Here is a 22,651-nt window from a genome sequence, read left to right as displayed (position 1 = left end):
TCCTCTTTAACAGTGCTGGGCTTGCTTGGATCGTCCTTTACTGAGGACTTTTTCACCTCAGTTTATAAGTTACCTAGGTGTGTCCCTTTCTTTTTGTGCATGCTCTCCTGATCAGAGCATTATTTTTCAGTTAATTGCGTTGCCTTGGAGGAGCAGGCTGGGTGAGCGACGTGGACATGCTGAAGGCGCTCCAGCTCTCGCTGTCGGCCTTCCTGCTGCTGGGCAGCGTCTTTCTCTACCAGCTGACCCTGAAGTCCCGCTGCCTTCTCCCCTGCCTGCCGCCCTCCCCGTCCCCGCAGCGGCCGGCAGACCTGCTGAGCCCCGGGCGCGGCATCGTGTTCCTGGAGACCTCGGAGAGGACCGAGCCACGCCCGCTCGTCTCCTGCGCCGTGGAGTCAGCGGCCAGGACCTACCCGGGGCAGCCGGTGGTCTTCCTGATGAAGGGGCTCAACAGTTCCACCCCCCTGTCCCCGAACTCCACCCACGCCGCCTTCTCTCTCCTCTCGGCAATAGACAATGTTTTCCTCTTCCCTTTGGATATGAGAAGGCTGCTGGAAGGCACACCGCTGGCTGCGTGGTACACTCAGGTAAGTGTTGCGGGGCTCTTAGAAGGTCGAAGTTGGGAGGAAGCACAGAAAATGAATCCAACCTCTTCATTTCACAGGCGGATAAACTCAGTGTCAGGGACCCAGCGTCCCAGACAGGATGAGACCCCGGCCCCTTGACTCTGGCCCCATCCTCTTTCTGCCACGTTGAATCCTGATTCAAGTGAGCAGGTGTCTTTGACCTTCCAGCCTTATTTCTTTCAGGATCTAGGTTACCTTTTCTTTTTTTTTTCTAAGTTACTTTTGAGACTATTCTTAATTGAACGTGTTTCTATGTCTTTTCTAGGTGAATAGACTACTTATTTTTCAAGGGCAGTTTTAAATTCATCTATGTTAAACTTTTTTCCACCTGAGGGGGAAACGAGGAAATATTTAACTTGAAAATGATGTATATAGAAAATTCATGAAGGATCAGCTGCATATGAGATTGGGTTGTATTAAGATATGACGAAGAAAACTCCTGGAGCTCCTAGGAATTTTGTAATCTTCACCGAGAAGTGTAACAGAACAAGGAAATAATGTTTCAGCTAAACATCTCACTCACAGAGGGCCCACAGTCAGGTAACGCTTAAGGAAATTATAGTACAACCTCTCAGTTGTTCCATTATGCAAGCTTTACATATGATAAGAAGACTACATCAAAATACGGAAATAAAAAAAAACCTTACGGTATAATGTAATTATAATAGTTACAATGATTTTAGCTGTGCACAAACCCACACACATCTATATGGAAAAAAAGGTTGAAGAAAATACGCAATACACAGTAATAGCAGATGTTTTAGTATGAATGGATTAGGAATGAACTTACTGATGACAATGTTAATTTTATAAATTAAGAAAAAAAAATTTTTTTTTTTTTGGGACCGGGGCGGTCCTCATATATGGGAAGACAGTGCTCAACCGCCAAACTATACTGGCTCCCCAAATAATATTATTTTAAAAAATAAAGTAATTAAAAAACTGACATCAAAATAATATATTTGGATATCACATAAAGTTTTTCTAAATTCTAAGCATGGGTTAGACAGAAGGTGGGCAAAATGCTTCCCTGTAAAGGGCCAGATAGTAAATATTTCAGGCTCTGCAGGCCAAGAGGCCAGATTGAGGCTATTGTGTAGGTACTCGCATTAGATTTCTAGAGCTGCCGTAACAAATTACCACAAACTTGTGACTTCAAAATACAAAAATTTATTCCCTCACAGTTTTGAAGTCCAGCAGCCCAAAGTCAGTTCCACCGAAAAGGAGGCGTCTTCCTCCTGACTTTCCCGGGGAGCGGCCGTCACCCCATCTGCCTTGGTCTCCACACCCTCTTCTCCTCTGTGTCTGTGACATCTGCCTCGCCTGCAGCGGAGAAGGCCACTTGTGATGGCAGTGAGGGCCCGCCCATAGAGTCCAAGAGTACCCCCCATCAAGATCCTTACTTTAACCACATCTGCAAGGCCCTTTTCTCATGTAAGGTGACATTCGCAGGTTCCAGGGAGTAGGACCTAATACCTTTGGGTGGCCAATACTCGACCTATACGGTATTTACACGGAAAGAGAGAAAAGGCCTCCTCTGCCCCACTGCAGTGGCCTGGGGTCTGGTGGGCTGTCGGGGAGCTGAGCCTGCTTGGCGCCCCTCGCGCTCATTCGCTTGCCGGGGGCTGGAGGCGCTTTGTGCACCGAGCAGCACGCCTGTGGGGAGCGTAGAAGGCTCCGTGGTCAGTTTCACTCGCTGCCCCAGTGACTCCCCAGATCCCAGTGCGACCCTCTCTCCTCGGGGAGATGCAGGATTGCAGAAATCTCAACTTGGGAGGAGGTGATGTGATTCACGGGCTTGGGATTCCACTTCGAGGTCCCCCACAAGGGCCAACAGGGGAGTCCCCAAAATGCAGGTGGCAACCAGCGGGTCCCCGGGCATTGGCAAAGCAGGTGCCCGGCCAGGGAGGCAGGCGCTGGGAGAGAAAGGGACAGCCTGCCTCGGCCCCGTGGTTCACGGTGCTGGCCAGCCAGAGCGGGGCTCGGACACTGCGCACAAACGGGCAGCAGCTGCCCGTGGGCCTTGGTTTGCCCACAGCTGGGCTAGACACAAATGACCCGAATGGTGCTTTGCTCCTTGGAAAGAGGTTACTCATCAAATTAGTTTGGGAGATGCTACACACTACCTCCTTTTCTCATAGACATAACCTGCAGAGGGGAATATGATAGGCTCCGTACAGAACTGAGCTAAAGAAACTTGAACTTGGTTTAACCCGGTATTTGCCAAACGTGTTTGAGAATGGAATGCTTTTTCAGGGTAACAGATCTATTCCCTTGGAGCTAATGTCCCGTGGAGCAGAGTTTGGGCTCCTCTGAACTGGATCTCAACTGCTGGGGTTTAAGGGCCTGTTAGCTTCTCTTCAGTGGGCTGCAGAGCCTCAAGTGTCTGCCCATCTGTTCCTGCGTGGTGTGATATTGGTCTGTGCACCTGCAGCGGGCACACACCTGGGACTCGGTGGTGGGCAGGCTCAGCCTCCAGGTGGGCCACCACGGGTTAGCTGGGGGCAACGGTTAGGGAGGACGAATGTGCCACCACCTGCTGGTGACCACTGGGTGAGCCCTTGAAGATGCCCCAGGATGAGCACTGTGTGGCAGGACAACTGCTCTGTGAGCCCCCTTTTCTCCCCACACTCACCCCTTTTGCAGCTCTCATGCTAGTCCAACGCCCACATCAAGGCTGACTCTCTCATCCTCGGGTTCTTTGCAACTTTTGATATCCAATTGCCCAATGGGTCTGGGTCATTCACTAACGAGCACGACTTTTACCAAATAATCAAATGTACTTATTTTCCTAAAACCCTGTTTCTTTTCACTGAGCGGATCTCTGGAGCTGGACTCCCTGGGTTCAAATCTGAACTATGCCTCTCTTGGACAAATTACTGAATTTCTTGGTACAGGAGTTTCACTTGAAAAATAAGAATAACAATAGTACTTACCTCTGAGGATTCGTGTCAGTTGTAAAGAAGTTGGAACAGTTATTGATAAATGTTAGCTGTCATCAATTGTATAGAAAGTGATAATTTTTAATGACTGACGATTTCTGCCAAGTCTTAGTTGACTTGCTTTCACTTGGCTCTACAGCAGAATTTTGAAGAAGGCTTATTTTGTTAAAAGACAAGGATCATTGTTCACTCTTTTAATCGATACAGTTAAATTCAGAAAACTATATTTTCTGTACTCCAAATGTTATCATTTCAAATACAGGAACATGACCATTTACAACGATTTACTTTTATTCTTTTAGAAGTCATTGTTTTGCTCACATTTTAGCATTTGCAGTCATCTTTGCTCTCTCTCCCGCCCCATAACCAATCCATCAGCAAATCTTGGCCAGCTCTGTCTCGGACATACACCAGAATCAGATCACTTCTCACGCGCCCTGGAATCACCCTGATCCAAACCGCCGTCACCTCCTGTCTAGATTATTTCAACTGCCTCCTAACCTGACTCGTTGCTTCTGCCCTTGCCAGCCCCTCAGTCCCCACACCCTGCAGCCGGTTTTCCACCCAGCAGCCTGAGTGCCCCTTTGTGGTCTAATTCACATCACATCGCTCTTGTCTTCCAAGCCTTCCAAATAATTTCGAAGTCCTTACCGCGGCCAACGGTACCCCTCGCCGCGCCCTCATCTCTCCGCTCTTATCTCCTGCCCCTCTCCTGTCACACTTTCTCCTCCTTCCTGCACGTGCCCAGGGTGTGCTTGTCTAGGAGCCCCTGCATTCGCTGCCCCTCTACCCAGGATCCCCTTTTCCCGGTATCTGCATGGTTCGCCCACCCGCTTTCATTGACCTCTCCACTCAAGGGGCTTTTGCAGGATCCTATACAAAAGAGCCCGCCACCCTGCCCGGGGAAAACACCCTCGCTCTGCTTTTTCGCAGCTGTAGCAGCTTGGCACAGAGTAAGAAGGACCTCAACAAATGTCACTGAAGGGATTAATAAGCCAGCAAAGGAAAGCACGCCAGCCTTTTTTATTTTTTATTTTTTTATTTTATTGACTCACGCCAGCCTTTTAAGGTTCTTTCACCAGTTTCTCAAATAGCCCACATACTGATCTTTGTTACATGGCCATTTCTCCAGTTTCCTAGTGTATTTTTCTCTTAAGCATCTTTTGGCATTTTTGGGACTTTAATTTGTTTTTTGATTCTGCCTTCACCATTAGGTATTGACACAATGTGAAAAATGCACTCCCATGCTGAAGAATGACACAATTCTTGATGAAATTCCTTCTGGGTGTCTTCTTCACCTTTCCTCTGCTTTAATTTCTTTCATTTAAAAAATAATAAGTTCATAAAATCTTCAAAACTACTTAAATCTTCCATCGATACTGATTGATGTAAACTTTCCATTTAAAGCATTCTGGGGACAATGCATTCGTCCTGCACAACCTTGCAGTGACGGAGACAGGCCATTATATATTTTGTCATAACTTACAAAATTGTGTGGGACAAAGCGTAAACTATAGTGTAAACGGTAGTCCTCGGTTCCTCGCTTGTAACAAGCGTCCCGCGCTAATGAAGGATGTTGAAGTGGGAAGGTGTGGGAGGGGCATATGGGAATCCCCTATGTATTTTACGTGACCTAAAGCTTCTTCAGAAAAAATTATAAAAAAAAAAAAAAGGCAACTTTTGAGGGCAGAGGTCAGTCTGATACATTTGGAAAATAGGGCTTTCGGCAACTAGAGTTTGGGGGAGCTGGCCGATTCCCCCGACCCATACCTCATCCCCAAACTCCTCCCTCCCCCACCATCGCCCCGCCCGTGGCTGATTTGTACCTGCTCCTGCAGCTCAACATCACGGCCCAGAGAAACTGGCTGCACGTCAGCTCGGACGCGGCCCGCCTGGCCGTCATCTGGAAATACGGCGGCATCTACATGGACACCGACCTCATCTCCATCCAGCCCATCCCCGAGCAGAACTTTCTGGCAGCGCAGGCCTCTCATTACTCCAGCAATGGGGTGTTTGGGTTCCTCCCCCAGCACCCCTTCCTGTGGGTGTGCATGGAAAACTTCGTCGAGCACTACAATTCAGACATCTGGGGCCACCAGGGCCCCAATTTGATGACGCGGGTGCTGAGGGTGTGGTGCAAACTCAGAGACTTCCAGGAGGTGAGCGACCTCAGGTGCGCGAACTTCTCCTTCCTGCACCCCCAGAGATTCTACCCCATCTCCTACCCAGCGTGGAGGCGCTACTATGAGGTCTGGGACACGGAGCCCAGCTTCAACAACTCCTACGCGCTGCACCTGTGGAATTACATGAACCAGGAGGGGAGGGCGGCGGTGAGAGGAAGCCACACGCTGGTGGAGAAGCTCTACCGCAGGTACTGCCCCAGGACTTACGAGTCGCTGATCCAAGGCCCCGAGAGGCCGGTGACTGGGGAGCCGGGGCCAGGCGACCAGCGCAGCCGAGGCGGGGTGGCGGCCGCCTAGCGCACAACTGGACGCTGGTTTTAAATGCCACACTTGACCTCAACTTCCCAAGGAGGTGGAGCTTACCCGTTTATCAGGATGAAGTCTCTCTGCCTATTATGGAAAAACCCTCAGGAACCCTGGCTGATAAAAGCACCGTATTTCTCTCACATGTGAAAGAATAGGAATATCACCCCTGCGTTTCTCATACGTGAAGTTTTTTTTAAAACAAAAGTGGAATTCTAGGATGTGTTTTATTATGCAGACTGCTCTTCACTGTAACAGAATGCATGTCTCGGGCCCTTTTTCTCATCAGCACACGGTCTTCATTCTTTGTGATGGCAGCCTAGTGTTTCACTGTAGGGCATATCATTATCTACGTATCGGAGACCCAATTAGTGAATATTTCCAATGATTCCAGCTTTAACGGCACAGTTTAATGCTATGGCAAAAATCCTGGTTTCTACATTTTTGATGATTTAAAATTTTGGTATGCAGCGGTAAATTGCTTTTCAAAAAGGCGTTCTGAAATTGCCCATTTCCCCATCCCTCGCCGTTACTGAAATATATATATATTTACTTTTTGCCAGTGTAATAGTTGAAAACTTGAAAAAACTTTTTGCCGGTATAATAGCTTAAAAAACATATCTACTTCTCATTTGTATTTTCGTCGCGGTTGAGGGTTTCACGTATTTAATTGGCAATATATACTTTCTTATTCTGTGAATTGTCTCATCTTTGGCCCCCTTTTCTATTGGGCTATTTTTCTATTATGGCTTTATAGGCATTCTTTGTGTATTAAGGGCACAAAGACTTTATACTTTGTTGCTTCTTTTTCCGTCTTTTAACCTCACTTATTATGTTTTCACCATATATAAATTTAACAATTTTATGCAGTCCATGCTCTCCTGTTTCTGGTCATGTCTTTGGGTTTCATGTTATGCTTCCACACCCTTCCAGAAGGTGACAGGTGCCTTTGCACTCTCCCCTCTTCTCGGGATCAAGGTTCACGAAAATTGCCGAGTCCCTGAGGTCGCGGGTGCATTTTCTAAGCTAAGTAGCAGAGTTAATGTGCTATCCTTGGTGATACTGGGGCAGGGATCCTTCACCTGGGGGTCTGTGAACTTACATCTTTGTTTTACTGTTCAATTAAATGTATCCTTTTCTTCAATTTTGAATGTAGCCCACACATCACAGTAGTATTAGCATACCTATGACTGTCACTCTCAAAAATCAAAAGTATTTTCAAAGCACATTAAGGTTGTTGCAGAGAGCTTAAAATATTGTTTACACTCACTGTTGGATCAGATGCTGGATCTTGCTATTTAATGCATTAATAAAGAGGCAAAAATATTCCTATACCACAAATTTGTTTTCTGTTTTGATAGTCACATTTTCAACATATCGGTGTCCTCCGCAATCATTTTAAAACATTTAAAAATATTCTCTAAAGGGGTCATAGGTTTCACCAAACCGCCAACGGGCACAGACTCAAACTGGGCACAGGAAAGGTAACAGCCCCCCGTAGGTGGTCTCTGGGGCAGTTTGTTCCAGGTTCCAGCCCCATCTCTACGAGCCGAGAGTGGCCAAGGTGATTCCCGGCAGCCAAACGGCCACACCTTAGGTTTGTTTCTAGTCTCAGAGAACGGGTCCTGGTTAGACTTCTTCTGGCTGTTCATTTTCATTTTGTAGAAGAGACCTTTTCCCTGGGAAGGGAGGTCTCTTCTGCAAGGGCACAGAGTGTCCCTGCTCAGCCAATTCCTGACATGTGAGAGTGCAGTCCTTTTGTGGCCAAAGCCACAGGTTTTTCAAGAGAAACCAGCTGTTTTCGGTTTCTTTGGCTTGCTCAAGCAGATGCCATGCAGAGGGCTGGCTTAACCAATGAGAACTGATTAGCTCATGGTTTTGAGGCCAAGAGAGAAGTCAAATCCAGGTATCAAGGTGAGGCTTCCTTCTGGAAGTCTGGGAGTCCGGGGCGGGCTGCTGGAGAGCCTTGGCCCCGGCTCCTCTGTCACATGGCCTGGCACATGCGGCTCTCCTGCCTCTCCCTTCCCTTCCAAGATCCGTTGAATTTCAGCTGCTAACTTGTTGGGGCTCTCTCTGTGTGTCTGGATTTCATTCCCCTTACAAAGGACTCCAGTAAATGAAGACCCATCCTGAGCGAGGTGGGCCACACCTTAACTGAAGTAGCCTCATCAGAAGGTCCTACTTAAGATGGATTCACACCCACAGGAGGGGGTTAAGTTGAAGACTGTGGGAAACAAAGGCATGTTGTTTCCATAATAGCAAGTTACCTCCTTAACCACTGAGTCATGCTGTCCTTGGAGACATAGGTGCAGGTCATAAATCTGTCAGGGAAATGTAACATTCTGGTGGAACAAGGACTTGCTAGAATGGAACGACCTGAGCAACAAGATTAATGAGTATATTTGTTTCAATAATATAATAGAACATTATGAGCTTTGGTAACTATCTAATTCACTGTGTTAGTAAGAATGAGGTAATGGTAATAGTTACCTAGAATCGTTCCTGCTTCTCACGGCCTGTTGGGGTATATAAGCAAGCCCCTGAGATTACTAAATTTATCTGATGAGCTTGGGAAATCAATGCTCTCAGATCCCCTGATCCCAATCTCTCTTTGTCTTTCATTCCCGATACCCTTCGGGTCTGTATCTCCGACAGAAGCCCATATTTTTTTGGGGGCACACATAGCTCCAAACCACATTAGCAAACCAGATTCCCCCTCCCTCCCCCCCAGTCGCCTGTGTGGCCGTATGCTTGCCTGCCTATGCACCAAGCCCATGTAAATATAGCAGTGCACCTTTGGCGTAAAATCGCCACAGGGATCACCAGCGGCCAGCTGCCCGGCTCTGGGAGAGACTGTTCCATAGGCCTCAGGCACCCCGGGTTTTAATCTTCAGGAAATGGATCTCAGGCTGGCTTACGAGGTGTGATCCCAGCATTTGGCAGCAGAGGACAGACCGTGCCCAGCCTGCTGCGCTGACCAGTCACAGCTTGCTGGCACATCCCCAGGTGTCCGAGGGAGCCAGCGGTGACATGCACAAGCTGGATGAGAAGGTGGATGTCTGGCTGAAGGGGCGGTGAGGGGCTACAGGGCAAGGCGGAACCGTAGGTGCTGAGCATCCACCCTCCTGCCCTCCCACCCAACAGTTTCGACCCAGTTGTTCAGGGTGACAGAACTGTCCTCTAGATGCTTCTGAGTCATGGGCTGTCCCCCTGGTAGCTGCCAAATCTTATCCACACTGGCTGCGGTGGCAGAGAATGACAGCTTCTCTGTAATCCTCCCTTCCCAGGGCTGTCTAAATGATCGAGTCCTCTCTGAGCTCTTGGTGTCCCTGGCACGTGGGACAGACCTTGGTGCATAGTTGGCACTCAATAAAGCTTTGCTGCATGCAAATGACTCAGCTGACGACTGAAGTGGCTAGTGAGAGCAGGGTGTGAGGGTTTCCAGCTCGGGAGGCCTGCTGAGCTGCAGATGGAGGCTTGGGCTTTTGACATTACGACAAGGTGGACCTGGGCACACAACAAAGCCACTTTCTTACAATAGCCCTGCAAGGAAGCTGTCTACCGAGGAAACTGAGGCCTGTGGAAATGGCACACACACACACACAAATAATCCCAGAACTACTTTGTGCAAATGTCAGAGATACAATGGGAAGAGAGCTGAGAAGAAAATGCCCCAAGCACCCACAGATTTCACACTTGACTGAACTCGGGAAGAACATTCCACTATCTTCCAGGCTGATGCTTTGGCTAATTTGGTTCTCATTACATCCCTGCTAAGTAGAGTTTAATTTTTCCCTCTTCACAGATGAGAAAACTGAAGGTCAGAGAGGCTAAGTGACTTTCCCAAGGCCACACAGCTATTAGCTAGCAGAAGTGGGATATAAATGCGAGTCTTTCACTCCAAAGTCTGCTAAGCCCTTCCTTGGGGACTGTAGGGGAGTGGGGGTGGGGAGGCCGGAACCAGAACCCCTGGAGTGAAAAGGGTGGCCTGCTGGAGGGGACGGGAGGAAAGATATTCTCCAGCAGAGCAGACGCCTCACAGACATCCCTCCTTGGTCCTGATCCCTGCCCCCTCCACTTTTGGATTGGGGCTGGGGCCGGGGGAAGGCTTTTGAAAAAGTGAAAAGTGAATTTCCAGAGAAGCCCCATGCCACCTCCTTCTGCCCCTCCTGAAGGCGGACGCATGCTTCCAGGCCCTGCCCCACATCATCGCCACCCCAAAGCCCTGCAGGCCCACCCTCCCCCTGGCTCCCAGAGCACAAGTCCCTCGGTCCCTCGGCCACTCTCCGGCCACGCTGGGGCGGCTGTTCTGCAACACTCCTCATCCATCCCTGAGTCCCGGCTACAAGCCACGGCCGAAGCTCGCACTCAGGGCTCAGGGTGACCAGTGCGCAGCCCCTGCACACACATTTCGAAGGCTTCACGTGCACTATTTCATTTAAACCTCACAACAGCCCGTTATACAGACGAAGAATCTCGGAGGAAAACAAAGAGGGGGAGTAACTCTCATCATCCACAGCCAGGAACCCGAGGTGGCTGGTTCCACGGTTTGTTCTCCAGAAAGACAGAAAAATACCCAGACTCAGCAAAGCCAGGTCTGAACACTTGGCTTTGGGAAGTGGACAGGACGGAGAAAGAGTTGGTTTGGTCCTGGGATTCCCAGCCCAGATCCCCGGGGCGGGCCAGGCGTGGGGGAGGGGAGCGCTGTGTCCCCAGAAGACTCTCCTCCCGTGGGGCCTGGTCCGAAAGCAGGAAGGCCCCTTCAGTCCAGGGCGGCGGGCAAGGCTGCAGCTGCCCCCGATCCCACCGGGCCAGCCGCTGGGGCCCTGGGTGGGGGGCGCCCAAGCGCCGCCAGCCTCCTGCGCTGCAGCCGGGGCCGGCGGCCATGAACCCGGGGCCTGGATTTTCCTAACGGATTAGACGTGGCCTGCTCCCCTCCCCCCTCAGGCTTCAAAAGAGCGGGCCCCCGGGACCGGGGAAAGGCTCCCCGCCCCGCCCGGTGCCAAGGCGGAGGGGGGCACCGGAGACCCCACGCACGAGCCGCGGGCGCCGAGGTCGGCAGCCGCGGGGAAGGGCCGCGCTGCTCCGCCCCCGCCCCGGGGCGCGCCCTGGCACCCAGCGCTGGGCAAGCATCCCCGCGCCCCGAGCCTGCGGGCGCCCTCCCGCGCGGGCCTCCTCGGCCGGCTGCCGGCCGCTCCCGGGGACCCCAAGTGTCTTCGGGCCGCGTGGGAAAACTATGCCAGGAATTGGGCCCGCGAGGAGAGCGGCGGCGCCCCGGAGAGGACCGAGCCCGCGGCCGCGGGAGGGCGAGCGGTAGCGGCGCCCTGCGGGGAGGCCGGGGCGCACGAGGGCGCGCGCGCGCGCGGGGGGCGCCGGCCGTGCCGCGGGCCTCCCGGCCCCCTGCGTCCCCGCCGGCTCTGGACCCAGGTACCCAGAGGGGCAGGCCTCGCGGGGGGGCGGCGGAAGGTGGGGGCAGGATGACTCAGTCCCCAGGACCGGACTTCGCTCGGAGGACGGGCCTCGGGTTTGCACTTTTTGAAACACGTGAAGTGGTTTGGGGGACTTGATCTGGGGGGGGCTCTTTGGGTAATGACGGGACTGAGACGCGAACACGGGGGCATCTCCGGCTCCTCCCGGTTCTGCGTCGGGGCCAGAGCGGAGCAGGCGCTCAGCTTTTGCGGAGGCTGCAGATGAAGTCCGGGCGAGACGTGCTTCATAGGGCAGGGGTCCAGGTGGCAGGGCAGAGCGGCGTTGGGAGCCTGGGCAGGGGCCGCTTTTCCCCGAGAACTCCGTGGGGCCCAGGGCCTGCGCTGCCTGGGCATTTCTCCTGGGATTTCCAGCAGGACTTTGGAAAGAGACGTGGCGAGTAGGAGGTGCCTGTCGGGGGCCTCCGAGGTCTCCATCTGTAGACCCTAGGATCGGTCTGGTTGATCTCTCAGTGGCTGGCTGGCGGTCCCTTTCCTCTGTCCCTAACCCCCCCACCCCCCGCAGCTGGGGACTGGCCAGTGAGACCAGCCCACCCAGAGAAGGCGGCCCCCAGCCAAGCGCCTGTATGTTCTAACCTGGTTTCGTATATGGTTTTGTTTTGGCCACTCTGCACCTGGGAATAGAGACCCGGTCAGTACCAGCTCCTCTTCTCTAAAGCACGAGGGCATCAGCCAGACCCCTTCCTGTGTTTTTATTTCGAAGACAACCTTTTTGTGGAAAAACTTAAATAGGCTGTTGACAAAACCTGAAGAGTCTTTGAAAAAACTGCTGGGAGTTAGAGGGCAGGCGTTAAGGAGCGAGCTCTGTGCCTGGGTGAGTGGATCTCTTTTGTGCTAATTGAGGAATCGGGTAATGCAGCCCCCCAAGAGGGAGGGGAAAAGCACAAAGGGGGATTCCTTTCTTTGGAAACAAGAGAACAATGCTGAGGTCTCTAACCGGAGTGATCCGGCCGAGTCCCTGCTCCTGCACCTGTCCTTTGGGGTCTCCAGCACTCCCTTGCCTACGGTGTGTGCACAGCGTGTTTGCCAACTCTGCGAAGGTTTCCTTGGCAGCCACAGCAATTAGCAGTAATGACACGCACGAGCTCCCCAGGGCAGGCCCCGCTGAAGGTAGCTTGGGAACCGGGGCAGTTTTGTAAATGATTGCCCGCCGGTCGCTGCGGAAGCTTGGCCCCTCCACATTCTTCTCTGGCTGCGTGTTTGAGGAAGCAGAAGGCACTCTCAGGTGGCCGCAGACGTGGCCGTGGTGTTGTCTAGCTCTCAATGTATATAAAAAAAATCAGCAAGAATTCAGTTAAAAAAAAAAGTTGGTTAATCTCGTGGACGTTCTGTTTCCTAGCTTAGTTTGTAGTTTGGTAGGTTTTAGGAGAAAAACAAAATCTCCAGGAATTGTTTCACTATGGAAGGCTGCCTTGTGAGCCGGGGAACACCCTGTCGTGGGAGGTGTGCAAACAAGTCTGGGAGATGGGCGTCCTAAATTGGGTGTGAGTTTGCCCCAGGTGGATATCATCTCTTCAGCCATGGGACAAGTTTGGGGTGTGTTTGGGGCCCACTAATTCATGATATTGGTCCAGGACTGGGAATTTTCCTGGGACCCTATCAGAGTATTGAGAGGTGATCAACACAACCTAAGATTTCCTAAGGACACTGTGTCCTTTCCGCCTGGTTTGTCTGTTCCCAGATGTGAGAAGAGCAGTCTGCTGAGAGTTCAGTCTGGGGAAGGCGTCGTGTCGCTGGTGGTTTCCAGGTAGCCTGGAACACTCTGACTTGGCTTTGCCTTCTGCCCATCCTATCCAGGACCCGAGCTGTGGAATCGAGTCGTGCTCAGCCAAGCCCTGGCACAGGGAGGATTCAGGGTGTCCAGCATTGAGTCTGTTGTGATTTGCTGTAAACTCCACCAGGCGGCCTGCAGTTTTGTGACGGTATCTCAGGTACGGTAATTTCCATTAAGGGAAATTATTTTTTACTACTACTACTGTTATTATTAGGAGTAATTTGGCATAATTCAGAAGATTTGGAGTCAGACAGAACTTGGTTTTTTTTTTTTTAAAACTTGGGGTAGTAACTGAAAGGGAATGTGGGATCAAAGAGGGCTTTTTTTTTTTTTTAAAGATTTATTTTTATTTATTTAATTCCCCTCCCCTCCCCCGGTTGTCTGTTCTCTGTGTCTTTTTGCTGCGTCTTGTTTCTTTGTCCGCTTCTGTTGTCGTCAGCGGCACGGGAAGTGTGGGTGGCGCCATTCCTCGGCAGGCTGCTCCCTCCTTCGTGCTGGGCGGCTCTCCTTATGGGTGCACTCCTTGCGTGTGGGGCTCCCCTACGCAGGGGACACCCCTGTGTGGCAGGGCACTCCTTGCGCGCATCCGCACTGCGCATGGGCCAGCTGCACACGGGTCAAGGAGGCCCAGGGTTTGAACCGCGGGCCTCCCATGTGGTAGACGGACGCCCTAACCACTGGGCCAAAGTCAATTTCCCTAGAACTTGGTTTGAATCTTGGCTTCATTATTTAGAAACTGAGTGGCTTAGGGAAGGTTCCTTAGACTCTAAGCCTCAGTTTCTTCCTCTGTCAGGGGGAGGCAAATAATAGGCACTTACTCTACGTATGAGGCTAGAAATAGTATGTTTAAAGGCTGGCGCAGTTCCTGGCACATGGACACTTAATAAATGATAGCTACTATCATTAAATTCCTACAGTTCTGCTCAATTTTTTTTTTCCTGCTCACCTTTTGATACCAGAGACCTAGGACTTCTGAGAATTGGACCCTGGGGGTTCTAGAGCAAGGCAGGAATGATACTTTTGGGGTGCAGTGAAACTACGTGAACTCAGACCCTTATTCAGAATTCTGTATGATTGGGACTGGAGCTGCCACCCTCTATGTTGATGGGTGCTCAGAGTATAAACACAAGGATGTAGGGGATGCTGAAGGAGCAAGCACTAACACGGAGACAATCAGTATGGGAACTTGGACTTCTCCTTGCTGAGGTGCCCGAGCCCACCCACAGGGGCTCCTGCACCCTGAGAATTCATTAGTGGCCAAATAGATGAAGCTATGTGTGGCAGTTTGAGATTATTTATGAATTCTAGAAAGAGATTATGTTTGTAAACTGGTCTGTTCCTCTGGGTGTGATTATTCTTTGATTGTATTAGATTCAGTGGAGATGTCTGATTAAATTATGTTAAGATTAGGGCTTTGATTCAACCACATCATCAGAGTACGACTCAGCCTTGAGACCCAGCCCCCTTGGTGAGCTGATAAAACAGACTTTCACATGGAAGTAGACACAGGAGTAAAAAGAGAGACAGCTCATTAGACACGGTCCCAGGAAGAGAGATGAGCCTGGTAGTCTAGAGCTGACCTTGTGAAGAGAACAGAGCAGCTGAGCCTGGGAAGAAATGAGCCCTGGGAAGAGAGACAAGCCTTAGGCCAGCTTACAGCTGAGAGGAGAAGAAGCTGGGACCATAGAGCCTTCAGAGGAAAAGGGAAGGCGAAACCCTCACAGACATTGCCCACCATCTTGCTTCAACATGTGGCCAATGACTTTGAGTAAGAAGGTACCTCTTATGGCACCTTGAGTTGGACTCTTTAGGGCCTTGTGGCTGTAAGCTCCTACCCCAAATAATCTTTATAAAAGCCAACAGAGTTTTGGTACATTTTATGAGCAACCCTTTGGCTTGTACACTATAGATGGCATATGGTCAATGAATCAAGTCCAGGTGGCATTTTGCTCCCATGACTCAAAGTTAAGGATGTCTAACTCTGTTTTTATCCTTTATCCCAAGTTTTGTTGGTCCATAACCTCATTTCTCCAAGACTTTAAGACTCCAAACTGAATTTAGAATTTTGAGGCAGATCTTTGAAGATTTTGACAACTCTGCTCAGTTCAGTAGCAACTGTACTCCAGCTGATGTGCTAGGGGCTGGACACAGATATGCAAAACCCATGACCTTGGCCCTTGCAGAGCTCGGCAGTGGGGGAGCAGAGCACAGGGTGTCCTGCTGCTACCGCACCTGGCTCTTACCTCTCAGCAGGTTAATAATATCTGGGTATTTTTCTGTCTTTCTAGAGAACAAAACCCAGAACCAGATACCATCGGTTACTAGTTGTGTGATTGTCAGAGTTATTCCCCTTCTTTGTTTTCCTCTCAGATTCTTCATCTGTATAATGGGCTGTTGTGAGGATTAAATGAAATAGTGCATGTAAAGCCTTAGAAATGTGTGTGCAGGGACTGTCGCATTGGTCACCATGAGCCCTGAGTTCCGAGCTCCATCCGTGGATTGTAGCCGGGGCTCAGGGCTGGATGAGGAGTGTTGCAAAACAGCTGCCCCAGCGTGGCCAGAGTGTGGTGGGGTGACCGAGGGACTTGGTGCTCTGGGAGCCAGGGGGAGGGCGGGCCTGCAGGGCTTTGGGGTGGCGATGATGTGGGGCAGGGTCTGTGAAGCATGCGTCCGCCTTCAGGAGGGGCAGAAGGAGGTGGCATGGGGCTTCTCTCCTGAGAGGCGGCATGGCTGGTGGCTGAGAGCACAGACTCTGGGGCCGGGCTGCCTGGCCTTGGGTCCTGCCTTCTGGACTTCAGGCAAGCGCCTTCACTTCTCAGTGGCTTAGATAATAATAGGACCTATGCCCAGGGCAGTTTTGAGTTATTCTTTGTAAAGCACTTAAAAGCAGTGCTTATAAATAAAATAAACAGCCCAGAAGTATTGAAAATGTGGACAGCAAGTAATTTGGTAATTTGGGAGATGTAGCCAGAAAGGTAGTTCAGAAACAATTGACAGGGGTCTCTGAATGTGTTCTTTATTTTTTATTACTACACTTTTTAAAATTAAAATTAGTAGATCACAAAGAACGTTACATTAAAAAAACGTATGAGGTTCCCATATAACCCACTCCCACTCCCCCACCCCTGTCATTTTCGTAAATTGTATTCTTTTGAAGATATATTCATCTAAAAAAAAGTTACATTAAAAAACATAAGGGAAACGGACTTTGGCCCAGTGGTTAGGGCGTCCGTCTACCACATGGGAGGTCCGCGGTTCAAGCCCCGGGCCTCCTTGACCTGTGTGGAGCTGGCCCATGCGCAGTGCTGATGCGCGCAAGGAGTGCCGTGCCACACAGGGGTGTCCCCTGCGTAGGGGAGCCCCACGCGCAAGGAGTGCGCCCCGTAAGGAGAGCCACCCAGCGCGAAAGGAAGTGCAGCCTGCCCAGGAATGGCGCCGCCCACACTTCCCAGTGCCGCTGATGACAACAGAAGCGGACAAAGAAACAAGACGCAGCAAAAAGACACAGAAGACAGACAACCGGGGGAGGGGAGGGGAATTAAATAAATAAATATAAATCTTTAAAAAACATAAGATGGGAAGTGGATTTGGCCCAATGGATAGGGCATCCGTCTACCACATGGGAGGTCCAAGGCTCAAACCCCAGCCTCCTTGACCGTGTGGAGCTGGCCCATGCGCAGTGCTGATGCGTGCAAGGAGTGCTGTGCCACGCAGGGGTGTCCCCCGTGTAGGGGAGCCCCACGCGCAAGGAGTGCGCCCCGTAAGGAGAGCCGCCCAGTGTGAAAGAAAGTGCAGCCTGTCCAGGAATGGTGCCGCACACATGAAGAGCTGACACAACAAGATGACGTAACAAAATGAGACACAGATTCCGGGTGCCGCTGACAAGAATGCAAGCAGACACAGAAGAACACACAGCGAATGGACACAGAGAGCAGACAACTAGTGGGGGTGGGGGGGAGGGGAAGGAGAGAGAAATAAAAACAAACCATAACAAAAACAATATAAGAGGTTCCCATATACCCCCCACCCCCCACCCCATTCTTCTTGCACCAACAACCTCCCCCATCTTTGTGGCACACTCATCGCACTTGCTGAACACATTTTGGAGCACTACTGCACCACATGGATAATAGTGTACCCTGTAGTTCACACTCTCCCCTAGTATATTCAGTGGGTTATGGAAAGATATAAAGTCCAGCATCTGACCCTGCTATACCATTTAGGACAACCCCAAAGTCCCAAAAATCATCCCACGTCACAGCTCTTATTCCCTCTCCCTGCCCTCAGCAACTACTGTGGCCACTTTCTCCACCTCAATGCTACAATTTCTTCTATTACTAGTCACATTAGTTTTACAGTAGAATATCAGTAAGTCTACTCTAATTCATATTTTATTCCTCCATTCTGTGGACCCTGGGATGGTGATATCCACTCCACCTCTAGATCAAGAGGGGGCTTAGATTCCACATGGATGATGGATGCAGTTCTCCTGCTTGCAGTTGTAGGCACTCTTGATTCCCTGGTGTGGTGGTTGACCATCTTCACCTCCCTGTTAGCTGACCTGAGTCCAATGAACCAGAGAGTAGGAGTTGCAACTCTGCTGAGGCTCAGGGCCCAGCTGGCACATGGACAGTCCAGAGATTCAAGTCTCCTGAGTACGGACCATCCCTAGTGCCAACCACAGATTCAGTAAAAGTGACAGAAGAAGCATGTGTAGAAAGGTCACATCTGAGTCCAGCTCCATCACACTCAGGAGCACAAATTCCAAAGTAGGGCCTTCTGACATTGCTCAGAACTCCAAATCCATCTACCATGACCATATACCCTGTGGGTCTCTGTAGCCTTCAGGAGAACCAGTACATAAGGTTGTATCTACTTTGGCATTTTCTGGGGTTCTGCTGGGAGTGTGTAAGCGTGATCCCTCTGATGACCTCCTGACTCTTTTTTGAAGACTCTTAGCCATATAAACTCATTTGTCTTTGCCATTTCCCTCTTTTATTCAAGGTCAAAAAGCAGTTTTTAACACATGATCCTACATGTAGGCTGAGATATTCTGCTGGTCTGAGTTGACCCTTTTATTTAAGGTCTCTTTCTAGTTGTGTCACCAGCTAGTGATTGGTAGTAATCCCTTGGTGCCAGAGAGGCTCATCCCTGGGAGTCATGTCCCATGCTGGGGGGAAGGTAATGCATTTACATGCTGAGTTTGGCTTAGAGAGTGGCCACATTTGAACAACATGGAGGCTCTCAGGAGGTAACTCTAGGCACCTTGCAGCTCTCAGGCATACAGGCTCATAACCATAGTCATCACTATCAAGGGCTCATTATTGGACCATCCTTCCTTGTTGGTCTTTGCTGTTGCACTTGGAGGATTATTGCTCTTCCATTGGGGAATGTGACAGAGCTCCCCCGGGTAGGAACTCAGCACTCCCTCAGTTGCCTTCTGTAACGTAACTACTATGAAAATACCCAACATTTATCAGAACATTTTTATGTCCCCTATATCTGTGCCCTGGAGAACTCCCTCCCACCCTTGTGCCCCCCATCAATAACACCCCACACCAGTGTTCCTCCCCTGCCTTATCTGAACGTCTCTGTGGTCCAAAACTTCAACAATGAAGCCTAATATATTGCCAAATTTAGTTAATAGGAAATTGAAATGTAGTGATGGGTTTAAAGTTTAGAAAAGAAAACATACTAATTTAGAAATACTAAAATAAAATAAAAATAAATTGATGTATTAAAAAAATGAAAAATATTATAAAGCTTTGTTTTTAATGTTTTGTCTTTCATCACTGTAATAGGTGTTACCCTGTATGTACAGGGGCAAGGCACTTTCTTTCATTTTTTCCTCAGTGTCTACATCCTTTCTTTCTAATTTTTAATTTTGCCTGCAAGAAAGTTTTAGATTATAGTAATTCACATATACAATATAGGGGACTCCCATATATCCAACATGAAACCCTTTTTCCCCTTTCCCCAGCAATGATCTTTTTACATGTTCATGTTATTTTTGCTGCAGCTGATGTACAGATTTTGAAACATAGCTATCAAACATGGTTCCATTTTGGTTTACATTATGGTTTATATTTTAGACTGTACACGTTTTAAAATTTTTAGTTTCCTTACGTTTTACATTATGGTTTACATTTTAGCTTATAGACTTCTATACACTTTTGGTGAAAGTTAACATGTCCTATATCCGTCGTTACATGATTTTATGGAGCACTTCCATTGCCCTCTAGTTGCCCTGCTTCCATCTATTCTATACCTCTCTCCTACTCCTCTTAGGGCCCACAGTGACAATCAATCTTCACTACTTGAAGGACCAGATTTACAGATACTTGCAACAATGCTGAGGGCTTGACATACTAGACTGCCCTAACCGATTGGGAGCCCCCGATTTTCTTGAGATACACAATTCCCTCTATTTGAGAACATCAGGTCTCCCCAGGATGTGGGTACACCTTCACTCTCATTTCATGGGTCTCCACCCAATGATATAACACACTATGACAAAACGAGCCCTCATATACTCCCTTGAAGGCTGCCCCTGTACCAGATGCTCCCCCTTAGGCACCTTAAATGAGTGATCCTTCCTTACTATATTTTCTAAAGAGTTTTCTCAACATTATAGTTTCAACCATATACCTGACAGTCTCCCATATTCAACGGTTCCCCCTGTCCCTCCCCCTAATTCCTTGGGCCATCTGACTCATCCTCCCAACCTCAGCCCCCCTCAAGCCCACAAAGCCCCACCCAAAGGTATCCTTATGCCCCCAAACTATCCTTCTCTGTACAAAGACTTACCTCTAACTTATCATAGACTTCACCCATGTAGACATCAGCTCCCAACCTTCCTCTCCCCGCTAAATTCCTTTAAGCCTATCTTCCAGTCTCTAGCTCTGAGACAGCTTGGTTTGCTTGTTTCGTATTAGAGAGGTCATGTGATATTTGTCCTTCAATGCCTGGGTTACTTCACTCAACATAAAGTCCTCAAGAGTCATCCATGTTATCACATGTGTTTGTACTTATAGCTGAGTAGTATTCCATTGTATGTATATACCACATTTTATTTATCCATTCATCTATTGATGGGCATTTGGGTTGATTCCAAATTTTGGCAATAGCATTGGTGTGCATATATCGGTTTGTGTCCTTATTTCCAGTGCTGCTGGGTATATACCCAGCAGTGGAATTGCTGGGTCATATGGCAAATCTATTTGAGAAACTGCCAAACTGTCCTCCAGAATAGCTGGATCCTTCTGCATTCCCACCAGCAGTGGATGAGTGTTCCCATTCCTCCACATCCTCTCCAGCACTTGTAGTCTTTTGTTTTTTTTTGATAGCTGTCAGTCTTATGGGAGTAAGATGGTATTTCATTGTAGTTTTGATTTGCATTTCCCTAATAGCTACTGATTTTGAGCATCTTTTCATGTGCTTTTTAGCCATTTGTATTTCTTTTTTGGAGAAGCATCTGTTCAAATCTTTTTCCCATTTTTTAAATGGGTTGTTTGCCTTTTTATTTTCGAGATATAGGAATTCTTTATATATGCAGGATATAAGTCTCCTATCAGATATTTGGTTACCAAATATTTTCTCCCATTGGGTAGGCTCTCTTTTCACTTCCATGACAAACACCTTTGAGGTGCAAAAGGCTTTGATTTTGAGAAAGTTCCGTTTATCTATTTGTTCTTTTGCTGCTCATGCTTTGGGTGTGATGTTCATGAAGCCATTTCCTATTACAAGTTCTGGTAGATGCTTCCCTACATTGTTTTCCAAGGTCTTTATGGTCTTAGCTCTTACATTTAGGTCTTTGTTCCATCTTGAGTTGATTTTTGTATAAGGTGTGAGATGGTAATCCTCTTTCCTTCTTTTGCATGTGGATATCCAATTCTCTAGGCACCATTTGTTGAAGAGGCCATTCTCTCCCAGTTGAGTGAACTTGGTGGCCTTGTCCAATATCAGATGACTGTATATATGAGGCTCTGTAGCAGACCTCTCAATTTGATTCCATTAGTCAGTGTGTCTATCCTTGTGCTAATACCATGCCGTTTTCACTACTGTAGCTTTGTAGTATGTTTTGAAGTCAGGTAGTGTGATTCCTCCAATTTCATTTTTCATTTTCAATATGTCTTTGGCTATTCAGGCCTCTTTCCCTCCAAATAAATTTCATAGTTAGTTTTTCTAGTTCATTAAAAAATGCTGTGTTGATTTTTATTTGGATTGCATTGAATCTGTAGATCAGTTTTGGTAGAATAGACATCTTAATAATATTTAGTCTTCCTATCCATGAACAGGGAATATTCTTCCATTTATTTAGGTCTTCTTTGATTTCCTTGAACAGTGTTGTGTAGTTTTCTGTGTATAAGTCTTTTGCATCTTTAGTTAAATTTATTCCTAGCTATTTGATTTTTTAATTTACTATTGTAAATGGTATTTGTTTCTTGATTTCCTCCTCAGATTGCTCATCACTGGTGTACAGAAATGCTACTGATTTTTTTGCATTGATCTTATAACCTGCGAATTTATTGAACTCATAAATTCTAGAAGCTTTGTCGTAGACTTCTTAGGGCTTTCTATGTATAGGATCATGTCATCTGCAAATAGTGAAATTTTGACTTCTTCCTTTCCTATTTGGGTTCCTTTTATATCTGGGTCTTTCCTCAGTGCTTGAGCTAGTTCTTCTAACACAATGTTAAATAGAAGGGGTGATACTTGGCATCCTTGTCTTGTTCCTGATCTTAGAGGGAAAGATTTTAGGATTTCACCATTGTAAATGATGTTAGCTGTGGCTTTTTCATATATACCTTTTATTAGGTTCAGGACTTTCCTTCTATTCCTATCTTTTGCAGTGTTTTTTTTTTTTTATCAAGAAAGAGTGCTGTATTTTGTCAAATGCTTCTTCTGCATCTATAGGTATGATCATATGATTTTTTGCCTTCAGTCTGTTTATGTGGTGTATTACATTAATTGATTTTCTTATGTTGAACCATCGTTGCACACCAAGTGGGATGAAACCCACTTGGTCACGGTGAATAATTCATCTACTGTGTTGTTGAATACAATTAGCAAGTACTTTGTTGAGGATTTTCGCATCTAGGTTCATTCGCGAGATTGGTCTGTAATTTTCCTTTCTCGTGGTGTCTTTGTTTGGCTTTGGTATTAGGGTAATGTTGGCATCATAAAATGTGTTAGGCAGTGTTCCTTCTATTTCGATTTTTTGGAAGAGTTTAAGCAAGATTGGTGTTAGTGCTTTCCAGAATGTTTTGTAGAATTCTCCTGTGAAGCCGCCTGGCCCAGGGCTCTTCTTAGTTGGGAGATTTTTAATGACTGATTC

The 22,651-nt window shown here is 48.3% G+C and overlaps 2 protein-coding genes across 4 annotated transcripts in view; both read left to right on the top strand.

Annotated features, from left to right (window-relative positions):
• The first annotated feature begins 176 nt into the window (after positions 1-176).
• Positions 177-6,048, top strand: A4GNT (alpha-1,4-N-acetylglucosaminyltransferase). Its single transcript, XM_004453772.4, has 2 exons — positions 177-587; positions 5,407-6,048. The coding sequence occupies exons 1-2, from the start codon at positions 177-179 to the stop codon at positions 6,046-6,048; spliced, it is 1,053 nt and encodes a 350-aa protein (XP_004453829.1).
• DZIP1L (DAZ interacting zinc finger protein 1 like) overlaps positions 543-22,651 on the top strand; it is a 56,942-nt gene continuing 34,833 nt past the window's right edge. The window contains exons 1-2 of one of the 3 annotated variants that reach the window (XM_023587486.3): positions 543-587; positions 13,338-13,471. The gene's annotated coding sequence lies outside the window, so the exon portion shown is untranslated. Of the gene's footprint in view, positions 588-10,980; positions 11,482-13,337; positions 13,472-22,651 lie in introns of those variants that run through there. The other 2 variants (XM_058295016.2, XM_012523406.4) reach the window with 2 other exon arrangements.

Source organism: Dasypus novemcinctus, chromosome 4 (assembly GCF_030445035.2).
Source record: "Dasypus novemcinctus isolate mDasNov1 chromosome 4, mDasNov1.1.hap2, whole genome shotgun sequence".
Taxonomy (NCBI): Eukaryota; Metazoa; Chordata; class Mammalia; order Cingulata; family Dasypodidae; genus Dasypus; species Dasypus novemcinctus.
This window is presented reverse-complemented; position numbering and strand designations above follow the sequence as displayed.

Bases quoted from the DNA above. Each gene is read 5' to 3' on its own strand.
- A4GNT (XM_004453772.4), top strand. From the start codon at position 177: ATGCTGAAGGCGCTCCAGCTCTCGCTGTCGGCCTTCCTGCTGCTGGGC. The intron at 588-5,406 runs GTAAGTGTTGCG...CTGCTCCTGCAG, and splicing joins TGGCTGCGTGGTACACTCAG to CTCAACATCACGGCCCAGAG.